This window comes from Rhinoderma darwinii, chromosome 3, assembly GCF_050947455.1.
Source record: "Rhinoderma darwinii isolate aRhiDar2 chromosome 3, aRhiDar2.hap1, whole genome shotgun sequence".
Classification (NCBI taxonomy): domain Eukaryota; kingdom Metazoa; phylum Chordata; class Amphibia; order Anura; family Rhinodermatidae; genus Rhinoderma; species Rhinoderma darwinii.
In genome coordinates this window covers 166256985-166274231 of record NC_134689.1, presented here as the reverse complement: position 1 = coordinate 166274231, position 17247 = coordinate 166256985, and the positions used below count along the sequence as shown (strand labels likewise).

At 41.4% G+C, this 17247-nt stretch overlaps 1 protein-coding gene across 3 annotated transcripts in view; it reads left to right on the top strand.

The window, feature by feature from the left end:
- The window catches only part of PPP1R12A (protein phosphatase 1 regulatory subunit 12A), a 163435-nt gene extending 146529 nt beyond the window's left edge, over positions 1-16906 (top strand). For all 3 annotated transcript variants that reach the window (XM_075857006.1, XM_075857003.1, XM_075857004.1), the window contains 2 exons: positions 2892-2942; positions 14700-16906. In XM_075857006.1, coding sequence (XP_075713121.1) covers positions 2892-2942; positions 14700-14786 — 138 coding nt within the window. In that variant the 3' untranslated portion in view covers positions 14787-16906. The remainder of the gene's footprint in view (positions 1-2891; positions 2943-14699) is intronic.
- The last annotated feature ends 341 nt before the right edge of the window (positions 16907-17247 follow it).

Here is a 17247-nt window from a genome sequence, read left to right as displayed (position 1 = left end):
GATTGGCTTATAGGCTGACTGGGCACTGGTCCCTCTAGACGCAGGAAAGTCGTTTGACTCCATCGAAAGGCGATACCTAGTGGAATTCCTTAATCGATTCATTTTCGGTCCTCATATCCTATGTTGGGTTTCCACACTGTACAAGTCCCTTAGGACCCAAATATTAGTTAACTGTATCCTTTCCCTATATTTTCAGCTGGCAGAAGGAACCAGACAAGGGTGCTCCTATTCCTTTTCCTGTTTCTGCTTGCCCTGGCCATAGAGCACTTAGCTTTAACCTTTAACAAAATGTTATGCATCACGGTGTGCAATTAGGTGGATGGGAAGACAGAATAGGTCTTTATTCTGATATGGTCCATTTCATGTCAAAACCTAGATACTTTGCCTATGGCGATTGACGTAATTGATAGATTAGGGGGATTCTCAGGTTTACATATAAATAGGACTAACTCCTATTTCAAGCCTCCAAGATGCGGGATGGGCCTCAGTGGAATTAAAGTGGTCCCTAGCTTTAAATATTTGGTCATAATTGTGGGCAAGGTTCATGGTTTGGACCTAAATAACAATGTCCATGCCCTGTTAGAATATATTAAAACTAAGTTTAAGGTTTGCAGCTCACTTCCTTTGACTGTATTAATTTAATGAAAATGATTCTCTAAATGCCTATACGTACTGTAGCATTCAGTGGTAACGGTACCTTTTTTTTGTTTATTTTTAAAAACATATGCCCTGCTCCCATCCCTTTACATCGTTCATGACCAAGGATTATTTTTTGTTTTTTCACTGTTGCATTCTAAAAGTCGTAACTTTTTTTTATTCCATCGACATAGCTGTATAAGGGCTTGTTTTTTGGGCTTTTTTTTTGCGGGACGAGTTGTATTTTTCAATTGCACCATTTTTGGGTGCATATAATATATTGATTCATTTTTATTAACTTTATTTTAGTAAAGAATTTAAAATAAACTGCATGGTTTTTCACGTTATAAATTTACGCCGTTCACTATGCGGCATAAATAACGTTACCTTTATACTATGGGTCGGCATTATTACGGGGATACCAAATATGTAAAAATTAGCAAAATAAAATGTAAAAAAAATAAATTACTTGTTTTTGCATTGCCGCATTTCAAGAGCTGTAACTTTTTTTATTTTTCCGTCTGTAGCCATATGTGGGCTTGTTTTTTGCGGGACAAGGTGTAGTTTTTATTGGTAGTATTTTAGGGTACATTGGACTTCTTTGCAGAGGCGCTGATGGGGTCACAGAGGGAGCTCCCTCCCTCTTTCAAACCCATTAGATGCCGCTATTGACAGCGGCCTCTAATGGGTTAAACTGCTAGAATCGGAGCGCACTTCTATTCCGACAGCAGCCTGGCTGTATATCACAGCCGTGCTTCTGCCGCTGATCGCGTAAGTACACTGCTAGTACCCACCCGATCAGAGCGACGGATATATTGATCGCTATTCGGGAACGAACACCTGCTTGCGACTGATCTATATCAGTCGCTCGTCGTTAAGGTCTTAATATGCCTCTCAGATTATTTCTGAATTGTGGTCTTCCCACGTAACAAAGTTTACTATGCTGGTACTGTATTACGCTGCGGATTTGCCGCACGAAAATACATTCAACAAATCGAAAAAAACTATGACGGGAAGGGGCAAAATCTCAGCTGTCGGTTTTCTTTTTGTATTTGAGTTGTGGGAAGTTAATTTTAAATTCCAAAAAGGAGACTATCTTTTTATTTCTTGTACGTTTTACCTAATTCTTAGATATGAACAGGTTTTGTATTTATTTTTAGATATCAAAGTATTATCGTTTTGCTCATACCGATCTCTCTTTTATTGACTACCTAAATGTTATCATGTTTGCTGTTTTTATCCGATTTCCTTTTGTTGGAAGTTCATTCACTGTGTAAGGCCTTGTTCACACAGTGCAGATTTGCTGCAGCATGATGTATTTTTTAAGCCAAAGCCAGAATTGGCTACAGAAGCAGACCTATAAAACCTTCCTTCTATATATATTTTTTTGCTTCGGTTCCGTACATGGTTTTGGCTTAAATACATCCAAACTATAAAGACATTCTGAACTGTGTGAACAAGGCCTCAAGGTGTGTTACAGTTGAATGGCATTTTAGAATTTTCTTTTGTTAGCCTATGAGGGAAAATTTGATGAGAATTTGTTGCAGGAATGTTGTAGACAAATCACCCAAAAAGGACATGTTTACTTTTTAAAAAAAAATCACAGAAAAAGGCCATACTTACTGATACAAGCGCAGGTTCAAGCACCAGTTTCCAGCAGGATGCAGACTAGCCACAATGCTACATAGAGGGAGATTGTATAGGTGCAAAATACTGATGAACCGCTACCCTCACACCTATCATTATAAGGGGGGTGGCTGCTTAGTATTATCATTGCACACAGATAAGGCTTCTATAAGGGTGCCAGTCACACGGTTTTGCGTAGTACATCATGCCGGCTTGCATCCTATTGTTCACGGCAATAGCACTTTCTAGGTGTACTACAATAAGTACTGACACCCTGATCTCCCCCAGCATTGAAAGGCCTGGCTGCATCCTGTAAAAATATACATGAGATATTAGTTGACATTTTGTCCAAAATATGCAAACTCACAACCCGCATCAAAGGTGCTCATAGTCGTGCGAGTTCCTACACTTTAACAAATCACTTTAAAAAGTCAAAGCAACAGGCCGTACTTACTGATACATGGGCAGTTTCAAGCACCAGTTCCCAGCAGGATGCAGAATATTGTGGCTTGCCTGCAGCCTGCTGGGAACTAGTGCTTGAACCTGCCCATGTATCAGTAAGTATGGCAGGAAGCTTGTAGATGTTATATAGAAGTAAAGTCAATTTATTATCAATATCTTTCCATTAGGAAAGAAGAGCTCTGGAGAGACGAATATCTGAAATGGAAGAAGAACTTAAAGTAAGTACTGTATTTTAAGGACAGAATTAGGCTACATGTTCTTGTCAAGGAGCCGTTCTTTGATTTGACTTTGTAGGCCGTGATCGGTTTTCTAAAACCCAATCTAGCTTTGGCAGCAAACACTTTTTCTCGTTAAAGTATTCACTGGGGACACAGTAACACGGGTATAGGCCGCTGACACTATGAAAATATACAAAAAAAGTGACTCCGCCCAGTTTGCTATACCCTCTGCTGAGCACTCCGCTCCTCCGATTTTAGTCTAGTGTCCATAGGAGACATACATGTTCTGCACTGTAGGCAATTCTTTTTCTGTTTTTATTTATTTTTCAGGTGCAGGGTGCGAGTCCCCCGTGTTCCACTTAGTAACACCCCTGCGGGCGCTGTGCGAAAGGAATTCCCCCTCTTTAAGTGGATGCCTGCCATTTCGGCAGATGCTTTTCTCACCTCAGTGGATGCCCACCTCTCTGGTGGATGTTCCCCGTTTTGGTCACCCAGTCCCCTATTATTACGGCATTATATAATAGAAAAACCATTATTAAGGAAACAACACCTCAGAATAAAAAAAAAAACCTCTAACACTTACTTGCTGTCAGACCTATTTCAGCATCATGCTCTTTTTTTTTTTTTTTGTACTACAAGCGGCGTTGTTTCCCCGGTGGCGCCATTAATTTAGGCCCAGAATTTGGTTCTCTGATGGGCCTCTAGCTGGCCACGCCCCCTCATTCTCCTGCCTGCTCCTTGCCCCTCCTTTTTCCCATGCCGTTTTCGCATTCTGATTGGTCATCAGGCAGGACCTGAGTTACATGCCCGCCCTGTCAACCAGTGCGGCTCTAGGTTTTTTTTTTGGCTGGAGGGGAGGGGTTATTCTGTTCTCCTCAGACGCTTCCCTCTATCACCGGTAGTGAACGCTATAGTACACCGAGCGGTGTACAGAAGTCATACAGCGCTGGAAACATTCCAGTTTCACGGAGGACACAGCACCTAGGGGTCTGGTATAGTGTTTTTTTTGTTTTGCCTTTTTTTTGTAAAAGGTTCATATGTCTTCAAAGGAAAAAGCTCCTAAGATCCCAACCGCACACACATACTTTTGTGCACTTTTCATGTACACGGTGCAGTACTTAGTTTCCATGAGGGCAGGCTAACCCAGCCGGTGTTCAAAGCCCTCCGCCTAAACCACAACAGGATTCCCCAGCTCGTACAGTTAGTGAACATATTACCCTCCAATGGACGGCTTTCCCTTCCCAGGCGGTAGATAATTTCGCCCGCCTCCCTCAGAGCACATCCGCATGCCTTCCGCAGCAGTTAGCGTCCCAATTGTCTGACCCCTTTCAGGCACCACAGTCCATTCAGGCCCCCAGATAGTCTTCCCTGGATTGCACTCGTTGTAGTTCTCCCAGTGCATTTCTCAAGCGGGCCAGGAAATCAAGGAGATATCATTCTTCCGGTTTAGTCTTTGGACAAAAAATGCTGCATGCGTCATTTATTCATTTGATTCTAGAGATGTATCTAAACCAGCTTCTTCTAGGGACGTCTCTCTCTGATTCGGAGTTTGTGTAATAGAAGCGAATCCACTCCTCCTGCTGTGAAGGTTCTCATTCAGGCACTGAGAGATATACTTCAGATTGCGGATGATCCTGCTGAATCCCCTCAGAATGAGTTATTAGTTTGCCACAGGCATCCCCCCCCCCCCTGGTCTTTCCAGATCATAAGTGTTTTGACAAATTTTGATGTGTGGAAACACCCTGAACGGTCTATGCATGCATCCCAGAGTGTGGACTATGTTTACTTTTTCTGATTTAGTATATTGTCAAATGGTAGATACTCACATGGCCCAGCTTTATGAAAATACTACCTTACCTGTTGCAGATGCTTCTGCCTTAAAAGATCCTGTTGATGCCAAAGTGGAGTCTATGGCAAAAGCCATTTTCAGCCTCGACCGCAGCTTGTCAGACCCTATTTTACAGCATATTGGTTTAGCTTGGCTAGTATTGAACTAGCTACTCAACTACAGGATGCAAGTGATTCAGGGTACTCTCGTGGGTACTTCCCTGCTAGCTGGACAGCTTTTTCAGATGTCTAAATATATCTGACACGTCTCCGTCCAAGCTGCCCAAAGGTCGGATAAGGCCATGGTCAATGCGGTAGCTGTTCACAGGGCCATTTGGACTAGGACCTGGGATACTGATAGTGCCTCTAGGAAGGTTTTTGCCCTTCCATTTGCCCAGGATCTCCTTTATGGACCTGACATAGTCCAACTAATTTCTTAAGCTCCTTGAGGAAGGAGCAGTTTTCTTCCACAATGTCATCAAAGAAAACGCCCAGTTCTGTCAGTCAGAAGACAAAGATGGTTTCTTCATTTCGAACAGCACCATGTGTCTTGACCATGGTAATGGTGGCGCCCATGGCTCTCCTGAGATCCAGGGGGATAGCGGTTAACCCATACTTGGACGATATTCTGGTGAGGGCACCTTCCAAACAGGACAACTTTGACAGCCTCAACATTACACTGGATTGTCTTTGCAGATTCGGATGGTTGATCAACAGCACCAAGTCATCGCTCACTCCTTGGAGAAAAGAGTTTCTACGGATAGTCCTGGATACACAGCCAGCCAGGGTATTCTTATCCAGGGACAAAATCTCCACTCTCAAACAGGGAGTGACAGTACTCCTCAAGATTGCTCCTTTCTCCATCCACTTCTTCTCCATGGAAGTCTTGGGGACGATAGTCTCAACCTTCAAGGCAGTCCCATTTGCACAATTTCACTCCTGATCTCTACATTCGACAATTCTATCTCGTTGGGACAAGTCTCCGGACTCCGTGGATTGGATTATCCATTTGCCCCCTTCAGTCAAGAGGAAGCTGCTGTGGTGGATGTCTTTTCCAAGCATCTCTCAGGGGAAACCCTTCACAACACTCCACTGGCAAATAATCACAACGGAATCAAGTTTGTCCTGCTGGGGTGTTGTCTTCGGCTGCCTCACAGTCCTGGGCACCTGGTCTTACCCAGAAGCTCTGCTCCAGATCAACATTTTAGACCTGAGGGCCATCTTCCTGTCCCTATCTCACTGGACGTCTCGTCTCCAGGGTCTTCCAGTGCGGAAACAGACAAACAGCTGTACTGCAGTGGCGTACCTCAATCATCAGGGAGGTACAAGAAGTATGACTGTATGGAAGGAAACTGCCATGATTCTTCGCTGGGTTGAACAAAATGTGCCAGCAATCTCAGCAGCGCACATCCCAGGAGTAGACAACTGGGAGGCGGACTACCTGAGACGGGAACGCCTAGATTTCAGAGAATGGTCTCTTCATCCAGAGATCTTTCTCCGCATTTACATTCGATGGGGTTTCCTGGATGTGGATCTCTTCTCTCCACAATCACAAGTGCCCAGACTACGTCACCAGAACCAGGGATCGCAGTGCCATAGGAGCCGATTCTCTGGTTCTCCCCTGGTCGTCCTTTAACCTAATTTTTTTTTTCCTTGCCCTTCCTCTCCTACCTCGAATACTGAAAAGGGTCAAGGATGCAGGAATCCCAGCTATTCTGGGGGCCCCAGACTGGCCTCACACAGCTTGGTACGCAGATCTCATTCTCCTGTGAGCAGGCACCATGTGGCTGCTTCCTCTGCGGCACAACCTCCTTTCCCAAGGCCCAATGTTGTGCTCTGCTTTACCTCAGCTGCGTTTGACGGCTTGGCTGTTGAAATTGCGGTTTTGAAGTTCAAAGATTTCTCTGATCTGGTTGTTCACACCATGATTAAGCCCCAGAAGACTCAAGCCCAAAGTATTTACCATCGCACTTGGTTGGCTTATTTTAGGTGGTGGGAATCCCATCCGTTCCATTCCCTCTGTTTTTACATCCTGCAAATTCTGGCCTTCCTCCAGGTCGGTTTGGATCAGGGACTCAGTTTGGCTACTCTAATGGGGCATGTTTCAGCCCTATCCTTTTTCAACGCATTTTAGTTTTCCCGGCTCCATTTAGGACTTTTTTTGCAGGGAGTCGCACATTGTGCTCCTCCTCAATCCCCTCTGGAACCTTTGGTATCATAAATCTTGTCCTTAATGCTCTACAGGCTGCACCCTTGGAACCTTTGTGAGAAGATTCTCTCAGGATCTCATCCTGGAAGGTTGTTTTCCTTGTGGCGACCACCTCTATACGTAGAGCTTCTGAGCTTGCAGCCTTGTTCTGCAAACCTCAATTTATGGCTTTTCGTAGGGACATGGTGGTGCCATTTCCGGTGCCATCCTTCCTAAGGTGGTTTCCTACTTCCATCCGAATGAGGACATTGTCTTTCCTTTTGTTTTTCCTAAACCTTCTCAAACACTTGAAAGTTACTTGGAAGATGTTAGAGCCCTTAGGGTCTACATTGCAGCTACAAGTCCTTATGGAAGTCTGAGTCCCTATTTGTTATTCCAAAGGGCCCTCGTAAGGGTAGCCTGGCTTCAAAGGCCACCATTGCTAGCTGTATACTGTTGGTTGTTAAAAGGGCCTACTCTAAGGGTAGGGAACCTCTCTTCCGTGTCACTGCTCATTCTATCAGGGCAGTTCGCACCTTCTGGGCGGTGCAGCATCAGGCTATTGCCCTTCAGGTCTGTAAAGCCTCCACCTGGTCCTCGTTACATACGTTTTCTAGGTTTTACAGGATCCATTCTTTTGCATCTACCGATGCCAGTTTGGGTCAGATGGTGTTGTAAGCAGCCATGGTTTAGGCTGCTCGCATGGCTGATTTTTTTTAAAATTATTTTATTCTCTCCCTAAGGGACTGCTTTAGAATGTCCCATGGTACTGTGTCCTCCAGTGAATACTTTAATGAGAAAACATGATTTTTGTACTTGCCAGTTAAATCCCTTTCTCGTTGAATTCACTGGAGGACACAGGTCCCGTCCTTTTTCTATTTTACATTTTTGGACTTCTTGAGGTTGGTTTTCTCATTGAAAACATATTGTTAAACTTTCTCTGCTCTTTGTACAAACTGAGGACATGAGTGCCCAGCAGAGGGTGTAGCCACACTTTTTGAGAGCTAGAGCGAGATTTACCTAGTGCCAGGGGCTTATTTATACCCATGGTACTGTGTTCCCCAGTGAATTCAACACGAGAGGGATTTTACTGGTAAGTACAAAAATCCTGTTTTTGCAGTGGGGGGAAAAATTCTTTCTTGGCACATCCCTCAGCTGAACATAATGTAGTGGATGGATTTTATTTAGAGACTGTAGTGGCTAGAATCTAAATGACCAATAAAAGTTCTGTGTAGACAGAGCCAGCAAGTAATGCTGGGGATTTATGCTCTGAAGGCGTCAGAATTGTGAATGTAGTCCTGAACACAGGCTGCAACGCTAAAATGGTACAAGAAATATATTTAAAAAGTTACTAAACTTTCTATGTAGATTAATTCCATGTGTTTCCTAATATATCTCTACAATTGTTAGAACAATGTCAGATGCAGAGCTTCTCTTTACATAGCTATAGAGTTAAATGATAAAATTGGGGGGGGGGGGGGGGGCCTTAGAAGTTTACTAAATAGGGATTATTCAGTTAAAGGGGCTGTCTGCAGATTAAATGTCTCTCTTAAATCACCCAATACATAATCTTTTAGTTTGAAGCATTAAAAAAAAAATTGATAAATGATCCTTTGCTGCTACATAGTTATGGCGCCCCCTGGTTTTCTTTTGCGTCTCTTATAATGTCCAATTAACGTGTTAAGTACTGCTGGTGAGAAAAACACGCTTCTAGTGCCCCGATTCACTCACCGATTTGCGGAATCACTCCGCCACCCGTGTACAACAGCTACTGAGTGTATATTATTACCACTGCCACTGGATGCATTAGGTGGATGTTCTGAGAGAGAATCGAGACTACCAGCAGGTGCCATAACAAGTATGTAACCGCAATATCTAAATATTCTGTTTTCTCTTTTTACGATTCCATAACCTCTTTTTAAGCTTATTGCAAATTAATTTGTAAGACCAGCTAACACCATACTGTGAGACATGTCATTTTCCTTTTAATTGATTTCCCCTTGTTATAAAATGTTTACATAAATAACTTCTTTTTTTTGTCATCAATTCCATCTTGTGTTCAGCCTTGAAAATAAGATCGGCCTGTGTCCTGTAGTGAAGCGGTTTGGGGGTTTAGCGTTGTTTGCTTCTTATCCGTATGACCAACACCTGCTGTTTATAATGGATAGGACACATAGGGCCGAGTTGACGGAGTTATGACCTATTTTAGCTTTATACTAATGAGTTTCTTAATGGACAACTGGGCGTGTTTTACTTTTTGACCAAGTGGGTGTTGTGGAGAGAAGTGTATGACGCTGACCAATCAGGGACCAATCCGCGTTATACACTTCTCTCCATTCATTTACACAGCATATAGTGATCTTATTACATCACTATGTGCAGCCACATAAACACACAGTAACATTACTGAAGTGCCCTGTCAGTGAATATATATTACCTCCAGCCAGGACGTGATGTCTATTCAGAATCCTGACACTTCTGTAGTGTTTCTGTGAGATTTACAGCAAGGCAAGTGTAATCTCGTTTTAAATGACAGGTTACATCGTAATTTCGCGAGATTACGCTTGCCTTGCTGTAAATCTCACCGAAACGCTACAGAAGTGTCAGGATTCTGAATAGACATCCCGTCCTGGCTGGAGGTAATATATATTCACTGTCAGGGCACTTCAGTAATGTTACTGTGTGTGTATGTGGCTGCACATAGTGATGTAATAAGATCCCTATATGCTGTGTAAATGAATGGAGAGAAGTGTATGACGCTGATTGGTCACTGATTGGTCAGCGTCATACACTTCTCTCCACAACGCCCACTTGGCCAAAAAGTAAAACACCCCCAGTTGTCTCAAGAAACTTCTTAGCATAAATCTAACTACTCTGTCAAAAATGATAGTTTTTCTAAATAAAAAACACTGCTGTAATCTACATTACAGCGCCGATCACATTATGTAGAAGATAGGGCACTTATAATGTGGTGACAGAGCCTCTTTAAATGAGACAAGTTAGGCCTGCAGTTTTCATTTCGAGGTTTGTCTGGGTTCTCCTGGATGAGTTGTCGATGTGCTCTTGGTAATATTTTGGTAGGACGACCACTCCTGGGATTAAAGTGGTTTGATGGTCTGAAACATTCAAGCGTGACAAATATGCAACAAAAAAAAAAATAGATATTTCACAAAATTGTAAGTCTGATATATAGATATCTATAGCTCTAGATAGATGGATATCGCGACATCTCTTAAAGACCCGGTACATTATTTCCTAAAAATAGAGAACTTGTTTAAACCAGCATGTCTATGGCCTATTTAGAGGAATTGCAGGTCTTTATAGTGGTTTGCGTCTAGAGATTTTTCCAGTGGCTCCAATTACAACCGATGTGCTATAACTTGCATAAACTACATGAAGATGTCCTCACTTGGGCAGTTGCTACTCCGCTGTAAGAGCTGTCGTTTGTAAAATTAGGACAACTTAAACTTTCAGAATAGCACAGATCATAGGGGGCATCATAGCTAAACTAGGAATGCATGTATTTCACATGTCAGATAAAGTTTTTATTCTTTCCTGTAATCTTTTCCCTTTTATCTTATATATTTTACAGTAATCACTCTCACTTCTGTCATGTCTGTTCTGATCCTTGCAGAACCTCCATGAAGTAAAACAGCTACAGACTTTGAGACAGTTAAATGAACGACTGGTGGCAGAAAATCGAGCTTTGACCAGAGTTGTTGGCAAGCTCTCAGAGTCCTGTAGACAGCTACAGTCTGTGGACTTGTAGTTTCCTCACCCTTGGCTAGCCAGGCAGGTGCCCTATTTTGAGCAAGTGCCTTGCTATGGATTGTTACTAGTGCATAAGTGTGCCTGGGGATTTGCTTGTTAATGACAGTGTGGCTTTCTGCATGCAGTGCCTAATCTTTGAAATACTGATCCCCAGCACAAACCCTCACCCTAAATCTGTTGCCCTCTCATCTACTTAAGGAAAATAAACCCAAAGTCGATAAATCATTGTCGTTTTATGGTAGTCACATGGAAATATCCACAATCTTCTAATATCAACATACAATAGCACTAATTGTGGAGACAGCAACTTTATAAAAGTGCTATGTAAATGTTTCTGGAGGTAATCGGACCTGGAGATTTGTGAGATCATTTAGATTATGGTGGCGTTTTTTGGGACTTCCTGTCATTGGTGTTTTTGTTGTGTGATTACTTAAAAAAAACGTTTTTTTTTTTTTTCACATAAAGCTTTTTTTTTTTTTCTTCCTGTTTTTAAGGCTTCATGCACACGAACGTGTTTTTGCGTCCGCAATTCACCCGCAAATCTGCGGGTGAGTTGCGGACCTATTCATTGCTATGGCACCAACCACACGACCGGGGTTTTCACAGTTCCTTCCAGGACCGTAAATATGAGCCCCAGAAACACAGGACATGTGTTAATATGGTCCGCAAACTTGCTACGGACTTGCCCATAGAAGTCAATGGCCTGTTGAAACTGATAGGTCGTATTCCTTGCACTTTTTTTTAATATGATCTGCATACGCACCATGTTCCGGGAGTTTGTGGACCAGAAAAACACTACGGTCGTGTGCTTGAGGCCTTAGTAATTCAGGAGATTTTAAACATGGGGTGTCCTTTTATTAAGAAAAAAAAAGGCATTACATTTTTATTTATTTTTATAGAAAATGTTCAAGTACATTTTTGCTGTTTCCCAATGGGATAGTGGTCAGTTCTCAGTCCTACTGCTGTCACCCATGATGGCAGGTGTGTGAGGAACTACTGAAGAATAGTGAAAAAGTAGGTTTCTTACTGCTTTTTAGTCATTTCTCAATCACACATTATAGGGGTACAGTTATTCTATTTATTTATCAAATCTGAAGAAAGCTTCGCTTGGGACCTTGTGATTGTCTTAGATGTGGGATCCTGTTTGAAGTATGTGCAACAATACAACATGAACTTTTTATTGTCCAGCTTAACGTTTCTTAATAATGTATGAAAAGGAAGCCAAAGATCTCCTTTCTAATAAAAATAAATATATAGGTCAGATTTTTGTCCTAATTTGGTCGCAAATTTCGTCTAGTACAACTGAAAATGTAAATATGATTGGACAATGTCCATGAAACCAAGATCATAATTTACTTATTTAACAAACTGAGAGCCCCCTTAATAGAAAAAAAAATTAAGTGATAAGTAGTTATTTTTGCGTTCACTTCAGTGGAGCTGAGCTGCAACACCAGACCCAACCAATGGACAAGTTTGGCACTTTCTAGAAAAAAAAAAAACCCACGTTTTTGTAATCCAGGACCATTCTTTTAAATGTCCGTTTTTATCTTTGTTGAATTGTCATAGTTATGTGGGGAAAGGAAGTACACAGAAGTGACACAAAATGACACCCAAGCCACTTGTACTTACAGGTGTTGTCAAGTTTAGACTGCAGCATGTCCGCTAAACAGTGGTTGGAGCTGCCTTCTTCCGACACCGACCCCTGCATAGCGTCTTGCGCCGTGAGGCAGCCAGAACAGCTGATCGGTGTGGGGTCCGGTGTCGGACTCCCACCGATCATATACTGGTGACATATCCTGTGGATAGGTCTTCAGTATAAAAAAAAAGCAGCCCCCAAACTGGACAAAAGTTTACCTTCTCTGACGCTGCAGTTGCAAGTGCCATTCTTTGCTCTGAATGACTTCTTTAGTGGCCAATCAGGAGACCGCTAGAGCAGTCGCACAGAGCAAAGGGGTATAGCTGGCAGTGAGAAGAAGCTTTGAGCACTTCCACATTAAGAGGCTGCCTCTGTATATGGGATGGTGTGGGTGTAGTGGCATCAGGTATGGGAAGTTTGTTGGAGGTCTGGCGTTAAATATAGTGTAATAGAATCTGGTGTATTTGAGTTACGTGTACATGAGGCTACTTGAAGAGGAGGCATACAGAACATGTCTTGAATCTAATGTGAGAACATCTGGTTATGGATTATGGCCCTGTGTGCTTCCTCCTAGGTATATATTAAGTATTTGTTTCTCTATTTGTATACAATATCAATAGTTTAAAAAAATGTGGGATGCTAGAAATTTCTTATTCTTTGTATATATGGCTTTGGACACCTGATGGTCCTACTTCTCATACCAAATGTGTTGTATTTTAATCACGATCAACCAAATAAAGGTTTTTAAAAAAATCATGCAACCGCAGTGCCGGCGGGGAATTAAACATCGATTTGCGGTCATGTAGCTTCTTACAATGCCCAACACCTCACCCATATAGCACAGTCCGTAGTTCTAATGCCACAGAACCGCTGACTGGTTCGCTTTAATCCTCCCTGGACTGTTCTTTTTGGTAGGGTTCGGAGTAAAACATTGGCACGTTCTTCTCAGGTTGGAATCTCTAGTTAAAGCGAACAGCATGACTAGTTGTCCTGAAATTCCACTTAAATATGCTTTTAACTGAGCATAGTACTGTACTGCGAGGTAAAGTAAGCAGAGGCAGCTAGAAAGTCACCAGATCATAAATATTGTTACATCTATATTACACACTTTCATTTTCTATTATTTTGTTAGGCCTAATATGCCCAATTTGTATTGTCCCTCCTTTATGCATTTCTTGGTATTATTATTTTACATATTGCTTATAATACAAACATTCATAAATGTTTGTTGAAGGCCTTCTTCAAAAACTGGTAGACTGCGCTGTTTTAGTCAAAATAACAGAACCGTTACTGAACGGAGACAATCGGAAACCATTAGCAACGGAAGCATTACCATTGAAATCAATGGTAATGCAAATGGAAGCTATGGCTGCCGTTGGCCTTTCCGTTGATTTGGTTTCTCCGACGGAAATCTCCAACGGAACCCGAACGCTTATGTGAACAGGCCCGAACGCAAATATTTGTAACCTATCCATGTTCACATTTTTATAATAAATCCGCTCGGTTTTAAGCTCTGTTCACACTTACGTTGTGGTTTCCGTTATAAATGGAAACGCATTTGCCCAGGGAAGGTTACCTAAATCTTCAAGCATGTACTTCTTGGCTTTATACAAGCTCCATTTTAATACTGGCTTTGGGTTTCTTTTCTGTGAACTAACACAAGTCAGTTGTGCACATGTAGGTAAATTAGAAATGTTCGAGGTAAATCATACGAATCTTGGACTATTTGCTATTGTACATATTATGAAATTCATGTGGCTTCCTCTATTAGTCTACAGCTTATTCAGACCAGTGTTCATGCTATGCAGCCTACTGATACATTTACACATACCTTGTCTAACGTTAAGCTGGTCATAGACGTGATGACGGACAAACTTTTTTTTAACATTTTTATTGTAAAACAAAGTGTTAGACAGGAAATACTGTTGGATCCTTGCTTTCCCTGTTGGCAGTTCTCTGCTAAGGCTCATAGATATTCGGCTTCGTTCACATCTGCGTTGGGGTGCTGTTCTGACATTCCGGCTGAACTCTCCGTCAGGGTCCCGTTCTGACAGAAAGTTCAGACGGAATGTCAGAACGAGACCCCCAACGCAGATGTGATCGAAGCCTTAGATTGCCAGTGGGTCTCATTGATACAGGTGGGATATATCAACCAAAGTCTCTTGTCTATGGCTAGCTTAAGTGGGGAGTGTTTTTGAAGGGTGCCGAATGCGTTCATAAGGATCACTGAAATGCCATATAATCACTGGAGACAGATACAGGCTTTTAATTGAGTATTGCTTGTAGAATTCTCCAAATACACACATTTTACAGTCTCTATTGTTTCTTTTTACAGATGTTACCCGACCTTAAAGCAGACAACCAGCGGCTAAAAGATGAAAATGGAGCCTTAATCCGAGTTATAAGCAAGCTTTCCAAATAAAAATGGTTTATACAGCAACAGCGGCAATTTAATGCCACTGCACACAAGTTACTCCAGTGGACCATAACGTGGCAGTCACTGGAAATGGGGGAGGGGGGCTGACTTCTTGGCGACTGCAAGTTTCAAAAATCCTGCCAAACTCCCTTTTTTTTTTTTTTTTTTTTTTTTTTTAATTTTGTACAAAAATGTTTGTTTTGTATTAATGTGTGGCTGCTGAGGAGAGAAGATGACTATGAATTCTTGTTTACAGTGACATCGTGCAAGGAAAGTGTTCAAGGCCAGACGCCTCCTGTGTTTAACCAGTAAGCCTTAGTTGTACATAAGCCTTTTGCAATTCAAAAGCTTTCTGCTATTACGAGAGACCGTTACTATACAGTTTGTTGTGCCACACATCAGATCCTTTCCCTCATAATTATTATTTTTTTTTAAACTTTTGTCTAACTTTCTGATGAGGTTTTTACTCTGAGTGTGCCAGCAGTTTTCTTCATGCACTGTTTATAGGAAACTGCCAGTGGCTTTCTCAAGCCTGAACTGGCAATGTTTGGCGGAACGTCTATTTCAGCAGCTTGCAGTCCCAAATTTAATGTATTGGTTTACAGCATCTGTAACTGCAGCACCAGGGCACCAGTTTTTGTATTACTTCTATTTGACTACTCCTTATATTAGTCGGGGCAGTTGAATTTATCATTCGTCTAATATCCATTTTCTCAGTGGACAGCTAGTAATGTGTCGCCCCTCTCGCCATCGCTTTTTATAAGAAGACTTCGATGAGCTGTTCAGTACTGTAGCTTTCACTCATTTTAGCAGGTACTGAGTGCGTGTGTGTGTATATATTTGTGTGCTTGTGTGTGTGTGTATATATAACTATATATAGATATACTACCCTATATCTATATATACACATATATATGGAGAACCCTTATTGTGTTTCCATACCACTGTGTGGCATGCTCAACTTGGCCTCCCTGCAATGTCTGTTACTCCAGGTTAGAGATTGTTCCCGAATAGTGATTTTCATAACGTTCAGTCATTTTATGGGATCGCGTCTGTTTTGCAGAGACGTGACTTCAATTATAGCTGAAAAAATCAGATTTTGTTCTTTTTCAGTCACAACTATTAAACGTATATAATTATTTCACTACATTTCATGTTTCTTTGAGTACTGTCGATATCATTTGTGCTAGCTAGAGTGAAGTCACTATGCTTATACTCCGAACCTGCACTCTGTGGTGTAAATGCACTGGCATGTCATGTAATACCACCATCATATCTTTCCATTTTCTACATTTCAGTGGCCTTTTTGCAGAAAGTAACCAATATTATAAATATGTATGTGTATACGGCTAAGTGAGTTGATGATGATGCTTTCTTGTTATTTTTATTTTTGTTCGCTTTTATATTTTCACTGACCCATGAACAGTGTAAAACTGGCACATGAATCTAATCCACTGAAAAAGCTTGGTAATTAAAGCAAAACTGTAAATTGTAAAGCTTGCAGCGGCTATCGTAATTGTTGACTATAATGTATACTATATTAAATGTGAATTTGTACCCCTATAATTTGCAAAACAAAAAAAAAGGTCATCGTGATCTACTGCCTATATTTTGTGGGTTTTGTTTTCTTTTGGGTATCCAAACTTGATGTCCTCTTGTTGGTTGCGAAGTTTGATGAAGATACACAGCCTCCTCTCTTTTACTGCCGAGCTCAGGATTCTTGACTTTTAAAAGGTACAAAGATAGTTGTGGGATTTTGTTCTATTCATTTAATATGTATGTGGGGTGTTAGGGATTTGCATCTTGAGGATGCAGAACAGAAAAAAAGCAAATCTGTGCAGCTGCTGAAGCTATCTGGAGATGCAAGTTTATTGTGGACTGTACTTGGTAAAGCTTGGGTGTCTGAAGAATGATAAAATATATTTCTAATTTAGTATTTTATATTTAGGTTATTTATTCTTTGTCTGAAACAGATTGGCTACTGTGCTACATTGATTTTATGGGTAGTACTGAGCAGGCTCTGTATCTGCATGAAACTAGTAACAAACTTAATCTTTTGGAGAAAAGTGTATTTTGACATATACAAATAAAAATGAATTAAAGTATTTTCACTGTGTGTGCATCAACATGGTGGATTTATTGAATTTAAGCATCATTACATATTTTCACTGGCAAAGTAAAATCACCCTCTGGATTGAATCAATGGGCATTAGAACAACTTGTCTAGAATTTGGATTCTTAAGGGAACCCACACTCGTAACGCATGTTTTGCGCCGTTTCTGCAGCAAAATCTGCACGTTACATGCCAAATTTTGTTATGGATTTCACCACTTCTACATTGAAAAAGGTGAAATGCACAGAACAGAATGAGCATGTCATAGGTTTGAAAATTCTACGGCATGTGTATGAGATTTTTTTTCTGCAAATCTGGACAGAAAATCTGCAACAAATCCACTGTGTGAATGGG